A 26,909-nucleotide genomic window follows, 5' to 3' on the forward strand; every position below is an offset into this window, starting at 1 on the left:
AAATAATTTTATCTTAGATGCAGAGTGATGTGTACTTACTGTCTTTTGCTGAGTATAGCTCTGCATTCTTTCCTAGTGACAGCTTACTGACTTTCTCCAGCACGTTGACTTGTAGAGAAAGCTCTTCCAGAATTTCTGCCTGGACCAGGGCTGAGTCCGATTGCTTCATTTGCTGAGATGACATTGAGAGAAATGAAGAGACGATGTGCACCACGACTGGTGGGTCAGAGGTTTGCAGATTCATTCCAGTTAAATAGGATCATCACTGTCACATAGTGTGTTCGCTTGATTGCTTATGTGGATCCTTTGACCTGCAGCCTGCTTTTAATGTTTTATGATTGATAGTAGCATTACCTATAATAATGACAGACTTCAGTTTGATTTCTGTGTGTAAAATTGAAGTCCTTTATTTTCTTGCGAAGCGGTTCTATCAGCAGAGGTTGAAAATTGTTCCATTTGGCGCCTCTACCAGCAGAGGCCGCTGTTTCCCATAAACAGTATAAAAGGGCCTTCAGCCCCCACACTGGGTCATGTTACTTAGACAAAGAAGCGCTTAATTTTCTGAAGTAAAGGTGAAAACCAAATGTTAGGACTAAGTAATCCTAGATTTCAACATGCCACTTTGAGAGTGGGAATGAAATGAGGGGCGCAGATTAAAGCACCTACCTTCAGAAGCTCGCTGCAGATCGAGAGGTGAATTTCCAGAGCCTGATCTAAGCCGAAATTCCCCGTGGTGAAGGGCGTGACCTCTGGTTTGCTGGTGGAAGCGGTATCCTGGTGGAGCAGCCCCAGGCTCCTCAGAGTGTTCTCCCGGAACGTGCTGATCCTGAAAGGCAGGCGTGATCCCTGTAAAAACACGGCCCTGTGCAGGGCTTGGCAGTCTCCTGCCCACAGCTCTGTCCTCCTCTCCAGCAGCAATCCAGGGCAGACAAGCTGATTTAACCTTTGCATTTCTTTTGCTCAACTGATACTAATAAAAAGTAGAAGGCTTATTTTTCGTAATCCTATACACAGCTTTACTGCAAGGTGTGAGGGTGGAGGAGAGCATCCCTGGCTGACCTCCCCCAGGAGCTGCTGGCCTGTCTGTACACACCCTGTGTCCCCCTGCCTCAGGCTGCCCAGACACGACAGCTCGTCCGCGCTGAAGTCCGTGGACAGGAAGTCGAAGCTCCCCAGCACCTCCTCCACGGCCAGGGTCTCAGTGGAGGACGTCTTGTGCAGGTAGAGATCGTTCTGTAAGACGAGAAGTCGGGACACGGCAACGCAGTTATCACAGGACCCATTAGTCACGGCACGTGGTCGCATGAACAGCCTGGGCTGAATGCTGCTCTGCATATGTTATCTGCCTCTCCGGACATGCATCTCGAAAGGCGGCTGAGCCAAGTTCGATTCCATTTCAAAAGCGGAGTGAAAGGAATGTCTCTCGAATACAGTTGCTGCCTTGACAAGCCAAAGCGTGTCCTGCTTCTCTGGGCAGCGATTGATGGCTGAGTGTGCACGTGGAGCAGTCTGAGAAGGAGAAGGCCGACAGCGGCGATCGTCACCTTCAGTATGTCCCCGAGGTGCAGGATCAGGCTCTCCAGCCGCTGCAGCTCCCTCTCTCCGCGGCCCTGGCTTTTCACCGCCGCGTCCAGCTCCAGCAGCAGCTGCCCGATGCGCAGGGCCAGGCGCCTCCGCTGGCGCCGGTCCTCAGCCGGGGTCCGCCTGGCTGGGGGGTCCGAATCCAGACTGCCCCCTCTGGCCAGGTCCCTGACGGGAGGCAGGTCTCCGTTCTGCTTCAGGATGTCCGGGGTGCCGTACCTGTGCTGGGGCAGGGGGGAGCCCGCAGGGAGGGGCGTGTCTTCCGCCTGCTCTTGGGGGGCACCTGGGGCCACAGGAGCTCCGTCCTCAGTGGCCTGGGGCTCGTCTCCCCCGAGCACAGGGGACTGGGAGCCCTGCGAGGTGTCCGTCAGGTAGCTCAACAGCGACACCCCTCGAGACTCCTGGGAGCTGAGGGCGAAGGAGTTCTCCGGGTCCTGAAGCCTCCTGGCCACCGACTGGAAGAGAAAGACTCATGAGAGCTTGCGAACATGCAGGACCTTTTTTTTGTGCTAAATGTCACCAATGTCACACTAAGAGATTTTTGGCTCTTTTCTGTCTGGTTTTCTTCCCAGCCGAGATCTTGGTAATTTAATTGACCCCTTAATTTGTTCATCCACTCAAGTACAGAATTATTTTCTGCTGAAATCATTGAAAAGGTCTTGATAAGGCATTATTCTTCGATACCTCTGTGAATGAGTTAATTATTAGTTAGTGATTAGTTAGTGCTCTGTTGAACTTCCAGTGTTACCAATTTAGAGACACTGAGATATCTTCAGCAATGAAGATGTCTATTTTCTTGCTTATTTTATTCAGGTTAATTATAACTGATGTGGCATTACTGTGACCTTGTGGGTGAGCAAGGGTTTCACAAGGTCACACGGCGAAGTGCTGCTGCAGCACTCGAGAAACGTCTCTTTTCCGTTCTGCTCCACGCTTTTCCCCTGATCAAATCCTGTGCTGAAGAATGGCTTCCTGAAGCAGACACTCACAATGAAGTACTTCTCCGTAAAGCTGGGGGTGCTGGGTGGAGTCCAGCTGTACAGCGACCCCTTCCGACTGGGAACAGACAGCTTGCTGGTGGAGGTGCTCATGGGCCTGGTCTCTCCGCTGTCAAAGGGGCTGGAGGTGCAGAGGCAGGTGTTAGAGTGAACTCTCCCAGTGAACAGCAGTCTGATCCTTTCCGTGCTTAACAGGCTGCAGGCACTCGCTTCTAAGGCAACAGCAGGCTACGCAGGCAGACACCTGGAGTTAGAACACAAGAGCAGCCGCAAGGGGGGGAGGCCATGTGGTCCAGCCGGGCTGCTGGGTGGTCAGGAGGATCTTGTCCTGCTGGTTCCTGAAAGCAGCCTGGGTATCGGCTTCAAGAGCACGGCAGGGCAGGCTGCCATCTGGGTTAAAGAGGTGCCTCCTGTTCTTGGTCTTAAGTTAAGTGTCATTCAAATACTGTATATGCCCACATATCACCTTTCTGCTTCATCAAATATATAGAGTGTTGCTTGTTCTTTATTACACACTACACCATAGTACCACATTCTAAGGGGTCATTCTGTAGCTGGTTTAATTATAATCATCCTGCTTTTAGGTGTTTGATTTGATTCTGAAGTTGTTTTGCTGTCAGCTTTGCTTTGGGGATGTTTTGTTTCTCAGGCAGCTGCAGGGAAACGTCATGCATGCAGAGAACAAAACTAGCCCACCACCCTGGACCCATGTCACCTGGTTCCTCATGGAGGTTTTCCCTGTGCTTTGTTTGCCTGGTGCTGATTAGGACACTGTAATCGATTTTCCGTTTAATTAAAGCAGAGTGTCGGGAGTGTTTGCTGCATGATGACAGCCAGGGAGATCTAATCTGGATGAGTCTTGACTGCAAGTGAGTCAGAGGGCACTGGAATAGCAGCTGCTGTATACTGGAGTACCAGCGCTGCTTGTAAAGTAGCACAGAGTGGACCCTGCACCCTTGTAACTGGGGTCGAGCTCTTTTTAGGTCACTTTGCCTCATAAAACTGGAACTCAGAGAGCACCCTCCACCTGGGGTCTGTAAACTCCTCACCAGTGAACTGTTGCTTTTTTTAAGAGATGGACAGCTTTCACTGAGCGCAGGCCAGATGCCCTCCTTGGGTTTTCAGAGCAGAGCTGTAACACCACACTGGCCAAGACACACCCACCAGAAAACACACAGGTCCCTCCACGAGTACGAATGGACAAAGGGCTTCCTTCCCTCCTGCTCTCTCATTCTGCGTTGTCAATGGTTGAAATGATGTCAACTGTTCAGTTTCTGTGTCTGATCTTTATTGTTTTTAACCAAACTACCAGTGTTTTCCTGTAGTTCTCTGAGCATGGTATGCTTTGTTGGTTAATCATAACCTAACCTGGACCTTAAACCTCACCCTAAGCATTGCTATAATGTCAAACTAAACCCCAGTCTAACTCTAAACTCAAACCCAAGTGCTAACCTGAAACTTGCAGGAGCAGAACAAGTTGCATCTGGGCAGATTTTAGGTTAGCAGAATGGCACTCTGTGATTCAGTCAGGTGAAGATGTGATACTCACTCCCACATCACCTCCATCTGCAGTTTGATGGTGCCCAGCTCCGTGATGTCCACCACCATAATGTGCGGCCTGGCCTGGAAGAAGTCCAAGCTCTCACAAGTCACGACCCCCACCAGCACTGAGCCCAGCCCTTTCACCTCGGTTACCTGGGAAACATAGAGGTCAGAGGTCATCCGACAGCACAGGTGCAGGAGAAACCCAAGTGGGCATTGCCTCTTTCTTGACATGTCTGCTTCTGAGCTCCCACATGTCTGGGCCTGCAGCAAGCCATGCCTGATACACAGAGGGGGCAGACACTGGCTTCACTCTCAGGCAGCAATGGCAGGAACTCCAAGTTTGAAAATGTCGGGTTGTTGCAATCTGTCAGAGTCTATCAGTGTTGGTCAACGGAGGTTTACAAGGCTGTGAAGTGTAGGAGTTTAGACAAAGGCCTAAGCTCTAGTACATGATGGATTGACTCTGCATTCAATCACTCACCTTTATCTCAAAGTTCTCCTGTATGTGAGGGAGGAACACCATCTCTTCCTCATCCCAGGACTGTCTGTCATCTGCCTCAATCTTCCCCTTCAGCTTCCACCTCTGCCTGCCCAGCCTGATCAGCACCTGGAGTTCAGGGCAGACAGGTTGTCTGATCAAGCCCTTCGCTTTAGACCAGGGGTGTCTCACTCCCGAAGGGCCTAGTGGCATCTGGTCAGTGGTTCAAGTATCTATAAAACACCTTCGTTTATCTACAATACATGTTCAAGCCTGGCTGGACGTATTAACAATGGTACTGTCAATTAAATAATCAGACTGACTACATAACTGAAAACATAAAGTCCTTCTTCAGGCTAATCTGCGTGTGTCCTCTTCAGTCGTGTGTGAGGGAGTTGAGCCATTCAGTCCCAGAAACAGCACAATGAGGAAAAGACCCACCTCGTACTGATCCCCTGGGCAGAGACGCGCAAACCCAATCAGCCCTGCAAATGGGACAGAGACGCAGAACAACAATGTGAGATTAATACATCTCATCTTCTTTAAATCAATCAAAGTGTAATAGAATATCAAAATGCCAAAAATGCCATCAAGAGTTATTTCAATAGTGGACTCTGATGGTAGTAAAGAGCCCTGACTTTGCCAACAGACCCTTAAATCAGATCTCTGCTCAGAAACCAGACATTCTGCAGACAGAAAGAGCCACGTTCCTCGCTGGCTCGACTCCGAGTACCTTTCATCTTTATGTGAAGCTCTCCTAAGAGAAGCTCAAGTTCTCCTTCCATCATGAACATGTCCTGAAAGAAAGGAAAGACCATCAACGAGATCATGCAAGGGCTGATTTAGAGCTGTGTTAAGGCTCGTGCTTCACCCGGCGGACGGCGCCCCCTACCTCCAGACACTGGCGCTGGCTCCTGCCCAGCTGCAGCAGGCTCTCGCGGGAGGCCCTGGTGGAGGGCGACAAGGCGAAGGCTCTCTTCATGTTGGCGGCGCCGGTGCACAGCCGCCACTGGATGCTGTAGGCCTCGTGCAGCTCCTCCACCTGCGGCACAGAGCGTGCAGGGACACACTTTACTCCGCCGGTACCGGGACGTACTGCGGCAGACTACTATACAGGGTAGTTCCTTCACAGAACTGTCTGCAACCGGCACTGCAGGTTCAGTCAGACTCTCAAACTGCTCACTTGAAAAGTCAAGTTAAAGGTGAGGTAACCCCCAAGACAAACCGACGGCCGCTTAGATGCTGCAAGACTCGCTTGCTCACGTGGGAGCGTTTCTATAGGAGCGTCAATGTGAGAAAACGTCCCCTTGCAGTGACTCCAGATAGACCCTGGGATCATCACCCACAATGTAAACAGACATTTCTTACAAACCCACTGGTTTTCTCCTTTTACACCTGGAAGTGCCAAAAACATTTGTTTCAGGTCTTGTTTTCACCCCATGTGCAGTTTCATTTCAGTGGAGCAGGTATTGAATACCTGAGTCAGGATGAATGGGATGTGCACACAAATACAGGAATACAAACGGGACTGTCATGAATCCTCTAGAAATGTTGTCACATTCTGAAATACATTCAGTATCTTAGAGGAAGCTCTGTGCTGAGTAGCAGCTTGTCGAGATTTACGTACTACATGCAAAGCCTTTGGGGAAACGCGCTTTCAGCTACCTTGCTGATGTGGAACTCCAGCCGTCGAATGTACCTCTCCAGCGCTCTGATTTCCTTCATCAAGAAACAAAAGAGGGCATCTTACAAAGTGAGCAACCACCACTGACATTTCAAAAGCACTGCCGTGACCATGTGGCACAGCATTCCAAAGATCTCCAGAGCAGGTCACAAGTCCAAGCGTTCCGCTGTTGTGAGAGGATTAAGGGAAAGATAGGCAGCTTCCAGAGGTGGGAAGCCCACAGGAGGACCAGGAAGAGGGAAAATTCTTCAAGACACCGATCACAGGAAAATACAGGGATGACAATTTAGATCCACACGTCCACATTAATAACAATGCCGCATTTTGTGGTTATGACATTTATTACTTGAAGTGCTTGAATTGATTTGTAATTGCATCACACGGAGAAAAGCCATCTAATGTATTTTTAATTAACTTCTCTCCACAATCTGATTGCCATCTTTCAATGAAGCAAGAGTGCCTGTATCAAGGATTAGTTTATTGTAACTGTGTTAAATATAATTCAGGTTAATAAGATTCATTATGAAATCAATAAATGAATTCAATTGGTATTTAACTCCATCTAAATGAAATGACATTATATATTTTGCTTGCTAAATTAAGTTGTGAACACAATTAGAATTCTAAATGTGTTTTATTAAAGAAAAGAGACAACTGCAGTGAATGTCATACCTTACCTTTTCTAGGTCATACAGGAACGCCTGTAATTACAAAAACAAGATGATTACAGTTTGTCACACCAATCCATTCAGGCAGCCATTGTAAAATATCTCATGACTACACATGAGGATAACGAATTTATAAGGGCAGAAAATCTTATTACATTAAGTAAGTACACCATTTGCCTGCCTAACCTGAAACATGCAGTTCTGTGAATAAGGCATGTAGCTGAGGCCTGAAGAGAAACCTGTCTGATTCTCCAAGTGCTGGCCAGCAGGTCCTTGGGAGCTCCTCACACTGGTGACCTCAAAAACCCCCAAGACACGTCAGCCCCCAGGCCCCCACCTCAAGACTTAAGATCATGGCCAGACCTACAGTAGTGAGGTGCCTGTCTCGACTGCGGCTCCTGTGCATGTTTACCAGTCTGGAGATCCTTTTGCTGTCCCGCTGCTGAGCAGTCAGGAAGTCCAGCTCCGCCTGGTGCCCCTCCAGGTACTCCCTGCAAGGCAGACAGCAGCACCCCGTTAGCCACAGCAGCAGGAACACACTCGGTATACTGGCTGCAGGATCGGGGCCCCTGCCTTTGGCCTGTCATGGCCAGAGGCTGTGTCCCATAATTGTTTCCACTTCCAGCCCACTTTTCTAGGATCGCCTTCAGCTGAGAGGATGGGGAGATCTGGAGATCGGCCTGATCAGGCAGGGATTGGTGATGGATGTCACTGTGCAATGCCTTCTGCTAACAGACGCTGTTCTCTTGGCTTGGGCATGACAGCGTGACTCATAGCATTGAGCAGCAAACCCTTCCTCCCTAGCTCTCCAAAGAGGAAACTGTCTGTATTCACTTCCCAATATCATGCATCCTCCTTCTGGTGCCTGTTTCACATCAGTGCTGAGATTGGCTTGTGAGGTGCAGCAGCAGCCTTGGTCTCATTAGACAAGGTGAGAAGAGCTGCTGTGCAGCCCCCTGGGTCTCACAGGAGGACGCCCCCCCAGATCTGTGCTGAGCTGTTGAGGAGCAGCTGTTCAAGGTTCTCCTGCGCCATTGTGCTGTCAGGACGTCCGTGAGTCTTTAATTAGCAGCACAGTCAACACAGTGTAACGTGTGTGTGGAGATGCTGGATAGTAAGATTCTCGTACAACAGCCTGGGATAAAGACTGACGTCAACATCAACGCCTGGTCACACTGGCTGACTGTGGCATGCAATCATGGAGCTACAGAACCCTTCCTTTTTCTTGTCATTTTACACATTCCAGCTGACGTTTTCCTTTCTCTGTCGATTTTTGAGCTCCAGGTCATTGCCTAGCTGTCAGCGTTGTGGACTCTGTGTGTCTCTGCAGGCTGCAGGACTGCAGTGCCTGACGAGTCCTCTGTCTCACCGCAGTGCGTGAAGACGTTGAGTGTGAGACATCAGCTGTCAGGGAGGCTACAGCAGATGGAGAAATCGCAGTGTGATCACAGTACTAGCAGGGTGAAGCACCTCAGAGGACATTTCTAAAGCTTTTAAACTGCAGGATTTTTATATGCAGTGTCTTGAATTACTTCCTGAATTTCAATTGCTGATTCATCAGAATTGCAAAAACTGAAAAGGCTACCCAGAATGAAATGGTATTCTGTTTCACTTTCAAGAAATAGTGCACGTTCTTGGAGCACTTCCTAGGAGAGTGTTTCACACTTTCTCAAATGAGCAGTCAGAAGTCTTCCATCTGTTTGATGGCTGGATTCACAGAGGGACGAATACTTCGTTTTGCTGGCTGGAGCTGTCGTGAACTCAGAAACCTCGGACTGTTTTCATGTACAGTATCTCATCTCATCTTAGGGATAAGAATTTGACTGTATATTTTGCTAGCTGCTTGAATTTATACAGGATCATTAGCTTCCAGCACAAAGCGCTCTCCAGGATTCCTTTCATGTTAAACTTTGGTATCATGTTCTCCAAGCGACGAGTGGGATAGTGTGACGCAGTGTGTACAAACTGTTAAACACTCTTTGATATCTGTTTAAACTCGCTGCCCCAAGCCATTCCTTTCCGTCCACATCCGTCTCAGATTCCCAACAATAATAATCTCCCCCCAGGTCAGCTGATGGCTGGCCACTGACACTCTAAATAATCCTCCCAGGATAGAAGCAACAAACACGTCTAACCTGCGCCAGAACTGTGGCATCTTCCCACTGTTCCCGCCTGTGTGGGTACCCAGATGAGCAGATATCTGTGGAATCCGTCTGGGAGTCTGGGGGACACGAGTCTGGCCGGGGGGCAGGGTGAGGGGGCTGGAGCAGTATGACTGGCGGGGTTGGGGCAGATGTCTCATGGCACAGCTCCCCAGACACAAGTCAGGAAGAAAAATGTCATGAAGCGATCAGGCCGCCTACACTGCCACAGAGTGACTCATTAGTCTTCTCAGAGTCCTGGTGCATGGGCTTAGGAACATTTACTGTTTCCTTTCCCACATGCCTTTCAGCACACCGCTGGGCTCTTCTGCACTTTTACCATGGTGTGCCATGTCCTGATTCTCCTGGCAGAGTAAGGACCACTCTTGCTCTTGAGGCAGTGTACTGCACCAGTCCCTATGACCCCTGGCTGCTGTGCTCGTGTCCCGGCCTGGGTCAGGACCTGCTCGTTTTCATGCTGCAGAGCTCTGGGGTTGCTCGGTTTGCCCCCGGCTGTTCTCGACACGACCGTGGGGCAGGCGGTGCTTACTCACTTCAGCCCCCTCCGCAGTGTCTGGAAGACCCTCTCCACCTGCTCTGGCTGAGATGCCACCGGGCTCCTGGAAGAGTGGGGCATTCTGGGAGACTTCCCCGAGAAGCCTCTGGACCTCACTGAGCTCCGCACAGAGGACACCCTGCAGAGAGACAGGAGACACCAAAGAACGCTCACTCTTCAGAAAAACTAGATGGGGCGAATGGCCTCCTCTCATTTGTCTCATTTGTAACCACTTCTAATGTTTCTAATGTTCAAACCTACACTGGCCATGGACCCTGAGGAACAGGAGCAATTACTCTTCTGCTCAGGAACTCAGGGTTCTTTGCTGGTGCATCCTGGCATGATTTCGAGGAGCTGTTCTCCTCCACACGGTGCTCATCTGAGTCTTAGCAGCTCCTAAGTGTCACTGTGTGGGTACAACCACCACATGATTATCCTGTTTGTAGAAGAAATGATTCAGCCTTGAAATACCTATAATCTAAGTGCAGGGATTTGAGCACTGCTTAAAATACTGAGACAATGCCTGTGTTCCAGACTTCTTCTTGCCATTAATAGCCTGTTGGACTTCTGACGATGGCATTTTGCATCCACTTCCACTGTCTTTAGGGTATTACAGCCTGTCATCTGAATTTTTGTTTGTGTGAGCGGTACGTATTTTCTACTACAGCCTCCCTGTCAGTGGGGCTTGAGAACTGCAATTAGGCCATCCTTCATAGCTATTAAGGTGGAAGCTGTAAAGTGCAAGCTTGCTTTTCTGCACAGAGGGGACAATGAAAGCTGAACGCTCACAATGGGATTCATTCCTCTAATGTCAGTGCTTTGTATTTACAGCCAGTGCAGCAGAAGTGAAGGGATTACTGGTTTCTTGTCTATCCCAGTTGTCATCCACACTCTGTCTGCTGAAGCAAACTGAGGCATTTACTCGGGACTGGTTAACATGTTCTAACCCCAGAGTCCTGGCTAAATTCCACTCTGGGTCTGGTGAGCAATCTGACCTCCCGGAAATCCCCCTTATTGAACTGGTGAAATAGTTTCAGAGGCGTTTGGGATCTTTTTAGATGAATAGCTCTCTATAAATATAATTTATGCATTAATCTTAGTATTATGCATTTCATAACAGAGAAAAAAGAGGCTATGCCTGAACTTGCCACAGGGCACCAGTTAAGGAGGGCGGATCTCTGATTCGATAAGATGGCATGAAGCAGCTTCGTGTGGCACCTCATACTGACTGGCTGTGGCTTCGAACAGTCGGCACAGCCCGCTGCTCACTGCCTGCCTGGCTCTGGCGCCCCCGGCTGTGTGTCTGAGACAGCTGCTGTCTCTCTCGTCACCACACCAGTCCACAGACAGGGGAAGAGCAGGTCGCTGTCTCCGGCGTGGCCAGAGCTGGCCAGCCAGGGGGCGCCACCCCTCGTACCCCTCACGCAGCCGCCTGACTGGTGCCCCCTCCTGGGTTGTATCAGCTGAAGGCGCTACACAACCGCAGGACTGCTCGCGGCCGTTGGGGCGAGTCAGCTGCCGCTGGCGGGGGTCCGGCGGGCGGCCTCACCGTACGTGGCGGCTGAGAGGGGTCCCGAATCCCGCGAAGGAGCGACTCCTCCTGACTCCTCCACCCTCGGCCGGGCTCTCGAACCGCAGCTTCACCGACATCCCGCCGCCGCCCGGGGGGACCCTGCAGCAGACAGAGCGCCAGTGAAAACACACAGGCGGCCATCTTTCACAGCCGGGATGGACAGCGGCCCTGCTGGGGCTCAGCTCGACGGTGCTTCTGCCCTGTGGCAGGGTATCCCGCAGAAAACATCCTGAAGCGAAGCTGCAGAAGCCAGCGCAGCCCAGGGCTGCCCGCAGGGCCAGCACCTCTGCTCCTGGCACAAGGCACGGGGCATCAGGTGTGAGCTGGTTCTCAACTAGCATTGCGCAGTTCAGCAAACTGAGTCTTGTTTTTCAGATCAGCTTCGGAGGTTAAAAAAATAAAACCGGGCAAAGCCGGCTGGGATGCTTACAGTGGTGGGGTGAAAGTGCTTTAAGGAGTGTGAACGTGCTGGAGACTGGATCCCTGAATCTTCAGAAACAGCCTTTTGTTAATGTAGGTCAATGTAGCAGCATTTGACCTGGGGGGAGGGTCGCTTCTAAAAGCGAGGAGAGGATTTCTGTATTATTCCCAAAATGCATTTCATTTCAACAGGATGGCAAAATTTTTCTACCTAAACAAACCAGTGGAGACATTATCTGTCTTGTTTCTGTGTGAAAACTGGGCTTCTCTGTGCACAGGATCTGGACTTCAGGCGGTTTTGAAATATAATCAAACTCTTGCTAACAGGGCTTCTGCTGGAGCTGCACACTGTGTGTCTGTGGGAGAGGCACCGGGGGGACAGGGGTAGCCCAGCCCAGGATGGGAAAATGTATAATTACAAACCCAGAAAGAGATGTTTCTCTCCAGGCCGTAACTCATGTCACTGCGGCTCGTGGAGGAACGGCCACCCAGAGGAATTCAGTCATCTTGGTTTCTAGCCGGAACAACGAGGAGACGCTGTGCGGTCTGTCTATGGCAGGGCTGTAATTTAGACTAAAAACCAAACAAAAGAGATTCTGAAGTTTTTGTCTCTTTTGCACACTTGATTTTGAAAGCATCCTACTGAATAAAAAAGGTCACTTAAGAGAGTAGAAGAGTTCCTGACATTAACACCCCTGTGGTTCTACTAGAAGGCTCCCCTTCTCTTTTAGTGAAGATGTTTTCCAGCAGAATCTGGCTGCAGGTCTCCCCTCTTCCCTGAATCACACCTGTGCAGGAAGTGGGGTGCTATTGGGATGTTCTCCAGTGCACTGAGTGAACAGGGAATCCTGGGAAAGCGCAGAGGCACACTGGGGTGTTGCAGTCAAACTTAATGCTCACTCCAAGCATGCCAACAGCAAGAGAAATACTGCACCACGTTACCATGGTAAACACTCTCAGCCGGAGTGTGACTGTTCACAGTCATTTACCCACATTGTAAAAACACTTGTAAGAAAGTGACTTGTAATGTATTTTAAGAGATTAGTGCAGGCAGCTGCACAAGATCGAGTAGAAGATAATCTCATGCTGGACCAACCAAACCAAACCTTCACACCTGAAGAAGGATCAACAGCCAAACTTTGTTCTTTTTTGTCCCACTTCTGAGTGTGGGATTAACCTCTACATGCTCTTGGATTTTATTTTACTCCTCGCTAGTCCCTGTGATATTCTGCAGGTTTCTGTGTGTGTGTTGTGTAATTCATTGTTATTTTTTGCTTCTTTTCGCTGACGGATCTGTGTTTTCGGCCTGGACTTGGCAGCGGCAGGTGAAATAAATCTCGCAGGCGTTAATGGAGAGGCGGTTTCCTCTGGCAGCTCCCGGCTGACCTCTTGATGAAGGGGCTGTCAGGGACACGGCCCGCGCCGGGGCAGACCTGGGGCCGGGGTTGCGATCAGCTGGCTCCTGCTGTAAATATTTACCCCTCCCAGTTAAACAGCCCTGAGGAGGAGAGCCGTTACCCTGCCTGGAGAGCCCAGGTCCTGCGCAAATTACACAAAGTGTGCAGCAGCCAGGAGTAATAAAACTGAAATTTATTAGGGGGTAGTGTTAGTGGGATTTTAATTTAGCATAATGGCTTTTTGCAGATGTAGAAATGTGATTCTGCCTGTTCCACAAGGCCCTCAGTGTTTGTGAATTACAGACACAGACATCTCCAAGCACAGCCCATGAAGGCAGAAGCCTTTGCTTTGCTGGGGCCAGATGTCTCCTGCATTTCCTTTCCTCGTTTTCTCATCTCTTTCCATCTGATTCTTGTAACTGACCCCCTTCCCTTCTGTTTATTTCCAAAGTAATTATTTAAGAAACTGTAAAAGGGACAAGTATTTATTTTCAATTACTTGTCATTCAAATGAATTAACTTGTTGCTCTAAAATTACAGAATTACAGTGAGCTGTGACAAGAGAAGGTTATGAGATCTGGGGCTCCCGGTCAGCTGAAATCTGCTAACAATGAATATTTGGAAAATACTCCTCATGCTACACAAACCCCCAGTTTGGGTTTTAATTGGAATGAGATGATAAAGGGAATCATTAACATGTTCCATATTGCTTGCACTGCCAATGAAATATAAACAAGTTGCACTTTTCAGTGAATGTATAGTAAGACATTTTCTGCGCTTACAGTGTCTATATGAGGCTGTACAGCATGTGGCAGGGAAGAGTTAAACAATTATTCTTTAATTTTGTTAACATCTCTGAAGCCTTGACACTTTATTAACTTTTATTCAGAGACTATAACATAATTGGTCTCCACCATTGTGCTTCAGACTGCACCCCCTGCCAGTGCAAATATTAGCTCAGGGACCTCATCCAGTTAGTAAAACTGCTTTCAAACCATTGTCTGGCTCAGGAGAGAAGGAAAAATTGGAGGAATTACAACCTCTTCCAAGCTTGGCGATCTGTTTGTTATTTTTAATGATTTGAACAAGAAAAATCACCCTTATCATCATATTATACACATTTCCTTCTCGGCTTGGTTAAGCGTGGCTTGTAACAGGCAGTGTGAGTGATCCAAATCCAGCAGCACAAAATGAGCAAGGCTTCAGGAGAGGCTGGGACCTGGCACCAGGGAGAAGACCCCTGCAGGCCCCTCCTCACTGAAGGGAGCAGCCCTGACTCAGAGATAACATCTGTGTGACACAGCACCCAGACACACAGCTGGATCTGATAGCCAGACTGCCGTCACATAGAGTCGTGCCCAAGGCTGATATCAGCACCCAGGGCGTGAAGCTGTGTGGGGGGTGGGGGCGCTGGTAACTCCGCTCGGTCTGGTCGGAAGGGGATGGTCACCTTCACGAGGCAAAGGCTCTGCAGTCCAGACCAGAGCAGATGGGCTACGACCCCTCCAGCTCAAGAAGAGCCCGAGAGGCTGGAACACAGACCACACAGGCCACTCCCCCACGCCTCTCTCTGTGTCAGGATCGCTATCTTCCTCGCTTATTTTCCTTCCCTGCCCCTTTTTTTTTTCCAAAGGATTGAGCCGCATGTTTTTAATTTAGAACAGACTCTGAAAATAGCTGACATTTTTGCTGTCGTGCAGGAAGCGTTAGCGCAGGGTCTCCTGGGGCTGTGCTGCGATAACAATAACCCAGGGCAGAGTGTCAGGGCCCGCCCGCCGTGCTGCTGCTCTGTGCGCCAGCAGGCCCTGGGATCTCGGGGACGAGTGACCCCCAGCAACCGCAGGCCCGTCTTGTCAGCTGCGTGGGCCGACACTTTACAGCTCCTCTGGGTAAACGATGCTTTAAGCACGCTCGAAAATGTTGACTGGTATTTTCTGCAAACGCAGGGGTTAATAACAGTCTGATTCCGTATGCAAAGTATTTAGAGCTCATCAGCTTTGCACTTGTCAAGCGAGACAAAACTGACATCACATTGTGTTATAGCGTGCATTCTGATCGACACGAGCTTCGTGATGCAAAATTTAATCAGAGCCACTTTCTTCCGTGTGCTGTAATTAGTATGATGGAGGAGGGCCTGAAGAGATCGAGAAAAGCCTCTGTCCTGCACATGTGACACACAATCTCTCTTTCTCAGCACATCATAGCCCAACCCTGCAGCCCAGAACAGGCCCATCTATGTAGCTCTTCTACTGCAGCTTGGGGTCTAGGGTCATGGGGTGAACGTCCTAGAATAGGAGCTTTTTGCTATGAATGCAGGCTAAGTAACTATGAACGAAAGCACAGATGAACTTAAACTCTGAACGTAAACTTGGTCAGATTGCTGAGTTAAACAGAACAGGGCCCTCATCAGGAGGCAGGATTCAGTCCAGAGTTTGCAGAGTGGGGGGTGAATGAGGCAGAGTCCTCAGGCCCAGGTGGTCTCCCAGGTTCCTGTTCTGCTCAAACTCCACATCAGCCTCACAGTTTACCCCAGCGGGCACCAGGCCAGCTCTGCGTACCGAGAGTCCTGAATCCTGCTCCTTCCTAATCAGTGTCGGGTGTGCAGAAGGTTCGCGTTGATTCAAGCCCCTGAAACAACGCAAAGTGCTGCAGAGTCCCCAGGCTGCCCCCTGTCACCTCTGACCCAGGCTGTGCTTGTGCCAGGAGACACTTTCCCACCTCAGCAGGGTGTCCGAGTGTGAGCAGCGCTCCCGGCCCTGTGCAACAAGCACAGACAAAGACTTGGGTGTGAAGTTAGCATTTTGCGCTTACAAACTCTTCGATTCTGTTTTTCTTCATGCGAACATATAAACGCCAAAGCCAAACTGGTGCGTGTCTACAGTGCATCACGCTCCCTGTCAGGTCCGTCAGCAGTGGAGGAGCAATCCCTCGGCGCAGTGACTGTGCTTGTGGAGAACACACAGCACTTTTCCACATCAGCCCATACCTGCTTTCTAATAACGTCCTTTACTCTCGCTTTCAGGCCACAACGTACAGCAGAATTAACGGCCCTTTTCCCTTCTCCCCCTGCAGTGTCTGGTGTTGTTTCAGATCTCTTTCCAGTGAAATCGGAGGGTCCTCGGGGAGGGTTAGTCACGAATTAACTTCGACCCTAACGTTGTCCCGGGGGACAACTCAAGTCCCTTGGACTGGTGCCCGGAGTGACGCTGGACAGAAACTATTGCACTCTTGTCCTCCACTGACTGCCGAACGCGGTGAATATCTCGGGCGGTGCTTAAAGCGATGATCGAAAACATAATCATATCAGTAGAAATCATAAAGCCAGGTGACTCCTCCACATTCCCAATGCTCCCTGCGCTCTGAGCCGGTGTGCACTGCAGTGCCTCCCGCGTTCCTGGCAGACGCTGCCGCTGTGTTTCGGGTCGGGATTCCAACATGTTAGTGAAAGAAAAACTCTTTGCAGGTTCCGGCTGTCTTTCTGCTTCCAGCCTTTAAAAGAGATCAGCATTGCTGGCAGGGCACAGACAGAGCAGTGTGTGGAACCTGCCAGAGGACAGACAGCAGGGGTGTCCGGAGCATTCCTCCCTGGAAAAGTGGAAAAGTGCTCAGGAGAAGGGGCCGGGCGGATTCTGAGAGAGAGGAATGTGGAAAGGGAGCAGTGCCTGTCTTCAGCATCATTGCCATTGGTCCGTGCAGTAATCCAGTGTAAAGTCTATAATCAGAATCTTCCTTATCTCACTGATTCTCAGCGTAGTTTACTCATTTGTAATCTTACTTGAGCCCCTAAGGTCTTGACATAGGTTTGGCCAGGCTGAGGAACCTATTGTCAGAATGAAAATGTATTTATTGAAGTTACATCAGGAACTGCACGGGCTCTCTGTGCAAAATCAGTTCCTTATGTGTGCTTGACTCCAGGCTGCGAAGGGGTGGGTGTGTGTGACTGGGGGGGCTCTCCAGGGTGTGATGTACAGACCATGTTGAGGATGACTGACTGCGCTTCCAGAGCTGTACCAGGGCCCCCTCGAGGGGCTGTAAATCAGCGTGAGGTCAGAGGTCACTGCTGAGCCCCCAAACACACACAGACAGCCCACCTGCACCAGACAGTCTCCCCCCACCTCACCCAGCTCACTCTGTCTGCCTCTAGTCTGACATGATTAATGGCACATCACGGGATAGCTCTCCCCGAAAGGGAAACAATATTTATGTTAGGCCTTTCAAACTTAGTAATTGCATATGAATATTATTTTCCCTTTATTTCTGAGAGTGTTATGCTGCAATGTGCTGTGTGTTTCTGTTCAGTTATATTTTATTGAGAATGAAGGTATCACCTTCAGGTATCAGCTGTAGCCTCAGTGATGAACTCTATACAGCCTGAAAGTACATGATCAGTCCTGTGAAGCACAGTGGATGGTATTCAAGGTAACACCCACTCCTGCCTTTCTGAACTGCCATGTGTCTCCTAACGTGCTGATACGTTAGCCCCCACACAGGGGCGCTGCAGAGTCCTGTGTCCAGGGAGGAGCAGGTGCAGCCCAGGAAGTGACGAATGAAGTCTCTGGTCTGTCAGGGGCACCAAGAGTCACTCCAGCCAAGCTTGATCTGCACAGTTAGCAGCGCTGCACTGCGTTCAGACACAGACCCTCAGCCTTTCCCCACCTGTGAATAGTGTTGTGTTTGAAGGCAGAAGGTCAATGCTTGACTCATGAATGAATACACTGGTATAAAAGAGATCTTGCAAACACATCAGACAGTTAATGGTCTTTAGAAAGCTTGGCTGGTTGCTGTAAGCATGCACTGTGCTTGTGGAAATCACGGCAAACTCCCCCAAAACTTTGCTACATGTAGGTTGCTGCTAATGCAGAATATTTTTAACGTGTTAATCTTCCGGAACAAATGTAAAAGATTTGTCTCTGAAATAAATCAATATTTTTCATCAGGAGTAACCCAATGGTGAGCTCAGGAGCTGCGTTCAGCAATCTCCACCAAAGACATCCTGTGTCCAGTACCTCTGAGCTCACACCCCTCGTCAGGTCTGCACACTTTAATAACATTCTAGAAAGGAAATGCAGCCTGTGAGGTAAAAATAGGGGCAGGTCACACCTCGCTATGTGTAAAGTGAGAGGCCCCGGGGCAGTGCAGACTGAAGCAGAGTTCCTTACGTGTTTCACATGTAGCCCACACAGTGCAGAGCACCCCCCACTCCCACAGCCTGCAGACTGTCTGTACTCTCAGGCTGCACTGTGTGAGGTGGAGCCCAGTTCCTACAGACAGAGTCCACACACACGCTCAGCCTACAAAGTGTGCAGGGTAGGAGGGTTGTCATGGGAAAACTGGGATACAACATCGCATTACTGGGACACTTGGTTTGGCACCTACCAGGGTGGTCGGACTCGTTATTTTCCTTAACAGAAAAAGGGACAATCCTTTACATTATCACCTGTGGGAACTACCAGAGATAAAGATGCTTCTCCGTGCTTTAGAATACGAGGGCTCTAAAGATCTGCCTCTTAAAAACAGAGGTGATTTTTGGGGTAAAGGTATTTTGTGGCAGGTAGGATTTAGGAGAGAAGAGCTCAGTGAGGTTCCTTCAGGTGGGGCAGGCGAACAGCCTAACCGCCTTCTGTGACCGCCATCACAGCCTGGAGGATTGTGGGAGTCCAGTCTGCTTTAATGAGAGTCCTCACTGCACGTCCCCACATTACAAGAGCAGCGTCTTGGAAGAAAACAACTTTCATGTCACAGTAGTGGTAAATACGTCAAGCAGTGGAGTTTTTTTTTCAGAGGTGAAAAGTGAAATATCGCAAGGAAAAACACTGCTGGAACTTGGCAGCATAACATGGCTTTGTATAAAAAAGGATTTACAAACATTCCTCGAGTGACACGGATGGCTAAAAGGGGGCTAACACTGCCAGCTCTGTGCTCTGCTGCAGTTGTTTCCTATTTTTTAAGGCTGCATTTCATGCACATTTGTTTTTCATATTGGACGTTGCCATGGCCCAGCCCGAGCAGAACACGTGGGCTCTACAGCCACTTGAAAGGCCTGAACCGGGCCAGCAGACACACAGCCCGAAAGGCAGGGCGGGGGAGGTTTCGCTAAATGAGTCCAAGGATCATGGTGCCTGGGGTGGCCTGGTCTCCGCCTGCCGGGTGGGGGGTTAAGGTCTGGGAGTCTGCTGTGGCGACCGGGGACACCGCCTGTCCGGCAGCGCCACAGAGCTGCGCCTGCTGTTGTCTGGATCATTCCTGAGAGATCCCAGACAGGCACACGCCCCTCTTCAAGCCCTAGTCCTGCAAGGCAGCGTTCCCCCAGCAGCAGCCCTCTGGAGTAGTGGGGGCAGAAGTTACAGGTACTAGAAGAGCTTCAGATTAACAGATAACCTGGCCTGGATGGGTTTCATCCAGCTGTACATACAGCAGTAGGAAAACAGGTGTGAGCCTTGGACACAAAGTCTTTCAGCCCTCATGCATCTGAGGGGAGGGCATATCGACCGGGAAACTTATCACCCAGAACGAGGGTCACAAAACCGAACTAAGTGATTATAGACCATTTACAGTAGTCTGTCTTCTGTGACATGTGATGTTATGGAAATGATAATTAGAACCAAACTAGAGGATCATCTGTATGGCAATATGATCCCAGCAGTTATTCAGCATGGATTTAAATAAGGGTTGATGTTCTTAACTAATTTATTAGAGTTCTTTGAACAATCACCAGCAGTAATGAATGCTAGCACACTACAGTGCATGTCACAGTCTTATTGCACTGATCAGGATGAAGAGACAAAAGTACCTCCAGCTGCTTGAGGGCTTTGCCAGTACTTGTGCCGCAGTGCCGTACTGTTGCTGGGCATGTGAGGAATCTGTGGTGTTAATAATCAATAGCTCTGTGCCCTGCAGGAACATGGCGCTGTTCGGGAAATGTCCCGCACGTCTGATATGCAAACGCACTTTTCCCAGATGACTTTCATCTGAAACATAAGTCGGTTACAAAAGATGTGATGGAAAAATAAAAGTTCTTAAGCAAACTACATTAACACATCAAACACTGGCTTCAAAGAAAAGTCCAAATTCCAAGAAGGAGGATTGTGCCAAACGAGAGTGTCTGATACCCAGGACTTCAGTTTCGCTCAGCTCGGGGATATCCACAAATAAAACAGCACTGATCTTCTTTTGTCCAGATGGCCAGGCCGACCGGCTGCCCGGTCAGTGTGACCACATCCCCAGATTCTGTCCGTCCATCTCTCCTTCCTTCTGTCTCTCACGCTGCCATGTTAACGTCTCTGTCTTCTCAGCTGCCTCATGCCTGTTTCTCCTTGTGTAGTTTACTACTCTAACACCCGGCTGCCAAGTTCATTTCGAAAGTGCGGGGTCATTATTCGGAGAGCGTACGGTTCCCACTGTGTAAGCTGATGGCTTTATTCTAAAGGCTTACAGACGGAGACTGAGCTATGCTTTATTTGAATCTGCAAGAAAATGGTAATTTAATAGGATCTATAAGTCTTCCCACTTTCCTCTTCACAAGGAATCCGCTACAATCCGTGTTGTGGAATGCGAAAAGGAAAATATTAACTAGAATATTCTGGATAGCAGGAGCGCCAGTCAAAGCCAAGGAGTCTCATTTCTGTATGTGTCTGTTTTTGCAATTCTTTTAAAAGAGGGAATCGCATGTCTCTTTGAGTGACAGGGCACGTCTCCCTGAGAGCCTCTTTGCACGATTTGCATTATCTGGAAGGCGCAGGCAGCCGTGCCGCGACCCTCCAGCCCGTGTGCCGGCAGGAGATAGGCTAGCTGGCGCAGCCCCGTCCTGCAGCCGCTGGTAAACAGGACACATGTCGGACTCCACTGCAGCTCTTCCTTCACTCATCTGTCAGTTCGCCACAGCGCTCGATTGATCAACACCACGCAAACGCTCCAGCGGGCTGGCACCCTGACACCTCCAGACCATCTGCTCCCCTCTGATGCTGTGATTCAGAACTTTAAGGCTACGACCACAGCATTAACCTTGCACACAAAGCACACCAGCGACCAGGAGTAAGCCAGGACAGCCAGTGGACCGTATGGGCATGGTTGACTTTTGTAAAAGGATAAAGGGGAAGAACAGATCTATCACAAAACCACGATGATAGTTTAATTTAGAACAGACACATTCAGGTTAAGGATGGTTTTTAATTGTCTTTTGTTCTATGCACCTTATCTTTAATCAAACTCTTACTACCAGAGAGCTAATTGAGTCGGAAGGCGTTTGGTAAGTTTTTTTCCTTGGCAGTCTGATTTTCAAGGTGGTCTTTTACCCAGCTGCTGTGGAAAAACTGGTGACTCTGCCAAGGGAGTCCGTGAAGTTGCTGGTTGTCTTTCCTGCTCTGAGCTCTCCGATCCTCATGGTCTTTATCAGCGCTGCTCCAGCTCTTACTAGACTCGGCAGTCGATAGTGCAGCTGGCGCGTCTGCTGTCATCTGGTGAGCACAGCTGTATGAGGACTCACACACAACATGAGGGGCTCCCTACCACCTCACCATGGGCTGCTGTCTCCCTCATGGCCTCCCTGGTTCAGCTCTCTTGAAACGCTTCTCTGGGAAACCTGACCCCTGAGGCTCTGGGATCCCTTATGGGCCAAGACGTTTGGCAGATGTGGGCCTGTTTGCTCCTCTCTCCCTACACAACTCAACTCAGACATCGATACCCTTCCCTTTTTTTAGAAACGCGCTCTTCGACTCAGTCATGCTGACCTGCTGGTGATTACTCACTGAGCTATGCAAGTGTTTGTAAAATGCTTTTAAGTTTTTCACTAGGACATCAAAGCCACCAATATACTGCGATTTAAAAGGCAGGTGGGCCCCTAGTGGGCTTGAGTAAGTTGTTCAACCCAACGTGCTGCAGGGTGAGCCTCCCACATGAATATTGATCTGATTTTAAAGAGATGGTGCTGCTGGAGGGGTAGGGGTTGAGTGTCTGGGTGGGATCAGCAGAGGAAACACAACAACCCATAACTTAGTCTGTGAACCAAATCACACCGGATAAGTGTGAGCAAGGAGGAAAAGGTCATCTGATTCAGTGATGTAGTGAACCAAATAAGAAATGCATTGTTTAACTGCAGAGAGATCGACAGATTAGGTTCTATAAATAAGTCTGCATGTAAACGTTTTCCTTTTGAAAGGTTCCTGGAGTAAACCCTTATGTAATATCCAGTACTGTGTAAAAAGCACATAAGGTGTTTGTTTTGTCTTTATTGTGATTATACCTGAAGCAGACTAGCACGACACTTTAGTATTTTGTGGTAAATTATCTGCATGTGTACATCATAGCGATCACCAGGTCTGCCTGTGGTCTGTACACATAGCACAGATCGCACCCTAGAAGAGACTGAAAATATGTAAAAAAAGTCAACTTTCCTCACAGTGATGTGCAAGTCCACCAGGTTGCCCACTGTCTCTGCTGTCCTGATATCTGAACAGAAAAAATCAAGCAATTTCTCCTGGAAATTTCAGAACACAGACTGTTGACAGTCTGTTGACATAGTTCACACCATGGAAAGATGCTGAACTCTCTATCCATTTTTCTTTTAAATCAATGTCACACAGGACACTTCTGTAGGAACCCTGAGGATATTTTCACCAGGGTGTGTCCTGTAGTACCCTGCTGGACAATGTGAGCGCTTCGCAGTGTCTCAGTGTGTCCCTGGCTGTGGGAATGGGGCAGGACCTGTGGCATTTCCTGTTTTCTGGAGATCACACATGACAGTGTCATTGACATAACGAGCATCTGCTGTCTCTTTCTTTAGATATTTTTTCCTTTTCTGACCCTCTTTCAGACCATGGTACAGTGCAGACTTTACAAAAACACTTTGTCTTGAACTATCAGAGCACAGGCCATTTGAAGATGCATTTCACTGCAGTCTTCTACTGCTTATGTATCCTTCATAAACATTCATAGAGCACTGAAACACACAATCTAAAACATTTTACACAAGCACAATATTCACCTTCCTCCAGATGAACAGAGCAGGTTACCAGATTGTGACATCCTATTAGACTACCTGATGTGTATTTGCCATTTCCATTACTAGCACCACTCCTGTAGAAGCAGACAGCACCCGTCCTGCAGGAACCCCTAACAAACAGTACAGGCTAAGGGGCAGTGCGGAAACTGAGGACTGGAGGCATTTCTTTACACAAAGGGTGGTGAGGGTCTGGGAGAATCGACCCCTCCACATCGTGGGAGCTGATACTCTGGTTTCTTTCAAGAAATGGCTGAATGGGATCTCGATTTAAAAACAAAAAAATCAAATCAGTTAGCCAACAGTGACCAGTTATTGCATTCCGAATGATGTCTTTTTTCATGTTCCTATGGTCTTAATTCAATCTGTTTTATAACTGTTAAGCTTCAGACCCAAGAATCCTGCCAGTGCACAGCCATCTCCAAACCATACTTTGTCAGACAGGTATTTGATTTTTGGGAACAGCCTGAACATCCTGGTTCATTTATTCCCTTTGTCCTCCGTGAAATCCCCTCACTCAGGCTTGGCGTTCCTCCGGTGGGTTCTCGCCCGTCACGGGCTCAGCTTTCCCAAGCAAGCAGGTTTCATCTGGAAATCAGTTTGGAATGCTGTCTCACAGGCACGGGGGGGGCTGCGCCGCGGAGAGAGCACGCTGCAATATCATTTCACAGCGGCGTAAATCACAGTGACGGCGGACAGTCAGAATTACGACCCAGCCTGGAGCCCATAGAAAGGCTTGTGGCGCTGGGCCCTCTCGGCGTGTTGCACACTGAGTGCGTTCTGTTAGGGGCTGAGAGGAAGCACGATCAAATATCACTATTTTGTCGTAAAAATTAAGTTTCCCCAAATTAAATGTAGCAAAGTCGTAAACTATTAAATGCATTAAATGTTTTATTAACTCTTTAAATCCCTGTAGTATTTGGCAATGAGATTGAAAGCTCTCCTGTTACAGCAGGACGCCTGTCCATGCCAGACACGGCTCAGACAGGGCGCATAGTATGTAGCTGATGGAGGTGAAGCCGATCAGACTCCCACTGCAAAGACACTAGATTCATTTCAAACTTCTGGCCACAGGGTCTTGAACAAATAATTTCTTTTTAAAATGATCTAATATCATTTCCTATTATTTTAAATGCTCATGACCATCTCCGAAACATCTCTTAGAGTCTGATTACAAGTGTGAAATTTCCAGTATGAGTTGTTGTTTTGCACAAAAACATGTGGATTGTAAAAAAACTGACGAGGATTAAACAGCTGTGCACGGAGAGCATGATCACTTTCCCTGTGCTTTGTGTGTACAGTGTGTTTCCCAGCAAAGGGACTTTGCTGTTAATGTTTCAGAGGAACAAAATGAAAACAAAACAGTTTTGAATAATTGAAGACCTACTGGCCCATCAAAGCTCTGCCTGTTTCTGTTTAATAAGATGCAACCAAACAGCACTCCCTGTCGTGAAGACAAATGACAAAATGTCTGTCTGTGTCCTTCTTGATCAGTGCTGACGGCAGAGACACATTAAAAGGTCAAAATATTAAACTACCAAAATTCCTTTTCTTAAAAAAATTCAAAGCATCCCCCAGAAACATATCCACGACCAACACTGTAGGAGCACAAAGTCCCTGCAACTGTACGGTTGAAGAGAAGCAGAGAGCTGGAGCAGTGTGAGTGTAACAGGTTAAATAACCAGAGAAAAGGCAGCGTGCAAAGTCACACAAAACAAACCGAGCGGAAAACGAGCCTTCAGGAAGGACGGGGAAGTGTGTCCTTACCTGTAAGGGGTGCGCAAGTCTCTGGGTCACTGGGGGTCCGGGGGTCCCTGTCTGCTGCTCATCTCCAGGGCCGTGTGTGGCAGGCAGGCGGCCCGGCCATGTGCAGCACCTCGATAGCTGCGCGTGTCCTCTGGGAGCTCCGGGAAGCAGGAATGACACAGGGTCCCAAGAAACGGTCTTGTGAAGAGCCTGAGCACATCAGCTCACTGCAGAAACTGCTGCTCACGTTCCAGGCACCCAGTGAACCTCTCTCTCACTGTCCTGCTCTCTCTCTCTCTCCAACTCTCTCACTCTCTCTCTCCTGCACTCTTTCTGTCTCTTCTGCTCTCTCTGTGCCTTTATCTCTTTCACCCACACACTCTCTCTGTCTCTCCCTGCCCCTGTTCCCCTCAAGCTCCACCACTCCTGTCTTGTCCAAAACATAGGAAAGTCCCTCCAGCTCTGAAAATGTGTCTGCTGAGTAATTCCCACAACACAAACAGCAGGCAGGCTGGGAGAGTCTCACTTTGTACCCCTCACGCAAGCTTTCCGAATTGCCTCAAGTGACAGTTGCTTGTGCAGTCCAGGAGCAAAGGAAAAGAAAGCATTATTTCAGGGGTAATGACAAACAGATTTCTGCACAGCTGAGCAGAAGGGAGCTGGTGAGAGGAAAGGAACAGCAGTGAATTTGTGCGAGTGTGTGTGTGTTCTGTTTACCTCTGCCTTTGTTTCGCATCGCAGAAAAGAACAACAGCTGAGCCCCTGACAGGTCTCTGCACTCCACACCCGAGTTTGTCAGCGCTGGAAGTGAACGTGCAGACTCCTGCCTAACTTCAATTTCAGCAAAGTCATGCGAAGAGGCAGATAAACCTGCACTTAGCCTCAAATGCCTGTTTTGAGAAGATGAGACTCAGCCTTTCAGCATCAACTCTCTGACTCCCTGGGTATTCCAGAAGGACAATAAGCACAGTCTGCTGAGCTGCGCTGAGCTGTGCTGTGCTGCGTTGAGCTGTTGAGCTGTGCTGAGCTGTGCTGAGCTGAGTTGTGCTGAGCAGTGTTGAGTTGAGCTGTGCTGAGCTGAGTTGTGCTGAGCAGTGTTGAGTTGAGCTGTGCTGAGCTGAGCTGAGCTGTGCTGTGCTGAGCTATGCTGAGCTGTGCTGAGCTGTGCTGTGCTGAGTTATGCTGTGCTGAACTGTGCTGTGCTGTGTTGAGCTGAGCTGTGTTGTGTTGTGTTGTGTTGTGTTGTGCTGTGTTGTGCTGAGCTGTGCTGAGCTGAGCTGAGCTGTGCTGTGTTGAGCTTTGCTGAGATGAGCTGAGCTGTGTTGAGCTGAGCTGTGCTGAACTGTGTTGTCCTGAGCTGTGCTGTCCAGGAAGCCCCTGCAGGTGCACAGAGGAAGAGTCCTGACTTCACCGTTTCAGCACCTCTCTGGTCCTTCCTCTCCTCTGCCCACAAGGGCCCCAGAACAGGAGGTGAGCTGGGAAGCCCATCCCAGTGGTGTCTCTCAGGTTCGAGACTCGGGGCTCTCCCCGAATGAAATTTTACATTGGACTTTTACCATGGTAAAAGCTGAATAATGACCTCAAGTATAGCTAGTGTAGTTATGATCTTTTTTCTCTCTCTCTTTCCACCGGTTATTTCTAGACTTGATCAAAGCTTTCTGCACAACTGTGCTGGGCTACATGCTACTCACTTGAGAAACATTTTAAACATTTAATTTCTTAGGCATTTAGCCTGGCAAAAGGGGGGAAAACACTTGAATTTGAATTTTTAGGGGTTAAAACATGTTTACTGCATGTCCTGGCTGAGTGTGTGAAGGCACGCAGGAAGGTTATCGTGTGAATCTCAAGTCAACATGGCGAGGGACCACACGCGGCTTGGGAAACCAGCGAAGGAGGGGGAAAAACCGCGCTTTCAACAGGAAACATTAAGCATTTGAATCCGTTTTAAGGAGAGTCTCCTCTCACTACCCTGTGTGTTCAGGGCGAGAGTCTGACCTTGAGTCGGAGGACTCATAAATTCTGATTCAGGGCTTTTAAAACAATATTTTTTAAAACCAACATTTACCCGGAGCCCAGAGGACCGAGCTACTTCACTGTCCTGTGGGAAACCGCCACCGACACCATTACA

At 49.0% G+C, this 26,909-nt stretch overlaps 1 protein-coding gene across 4 annotated transcripts in view; it reads right to left on the reverse strand.

The window, feature by feature from the left end:
- Positions 1-25,245, reverse strand: part of ripor3 (RIPOR family member 3) — a 30,676-nt gene extending 5,431 nt beyond the window's left edge. For 2 of the 4 annotated variants that reach the window (XR_016094477.1, XM_088937082.1), the window contains exons 1-16: positions 24,803-25,245; positions 11,201-11,323; positions 9,650-9,790; positions 7,367-7,445; positions 6,964-6,987; positions 6,268-6,321; positions 5,495-5,644; positions 5,336-5,399; positions 5,044-5,087; positions 4,606-4,731; positions 4,129-4,274; positions 2,571-2,700; positions 1,545-2,036; positions 1,094-1,233; positions 667-826; positions 40-172 (exon numbers count right to left, since the gene is read on the reverse strand). Coding sequence is in view for 3 of the 4 variants with exons in the window: in XM_088937082.1 (XP_088793208.1) it covers positions 40-172; positions 667-826; positions 1,094-1,233; positions 1,545-2,036; positions 2,571-2,700; positions 4,129-4,274; positions 4,606-4,731; positions 5,044-5,087; positions 5,336-5,399; positions 5,495-5,644; positions 6,268-6,321; positions 6,964-6,987; positions 7,367-7,445; positions 9,650-9,790; positions 11,201-11,301 (1,984 nt within the window). In the remaining variant the exon portion in view is untranslated. Of the gene's footprint in view, positions 1-39; positions 173-666; positions 827-1,093; positions 1,234-1,544; positions 2,037-2,570; positions 2,701-4,128; positions 4,275-4,605; positions 4,732-5,043; positions 5,088-5,335; positions 5,400-5,494; positions 5,645-6,267; positions 6,322-6,963; positions 6,988-7,366; positions 7,446-9,649; positions 9,791-11,200; positions 11,427-24,802 lie in introns of those variants that run through there. The other 2 variants (XM_088937084.1, XM_088937083.1) reach the window with 2 other exon arrangements.
- Positions 25,246-26,909: the final 1,664 nt, after the last annotated feature.

Source organism: Atractosteus spatula, chromosome 19 (assembly GCF_055471065.1).
Source record: "Atractosteus spatula isolate fAtrSpa1 chromosome 19, fAtrSpa1.hap1, whole genome shotgun sequence".
In the NCBI taxonomy this organism is placed as follows: domain Eukaryota; kingdom Metazoa; phylum Chordata; class Actinopteri; order Semionotiformes; family Lepisosteidae; genus Atractosteus; species Atractosteus spatula.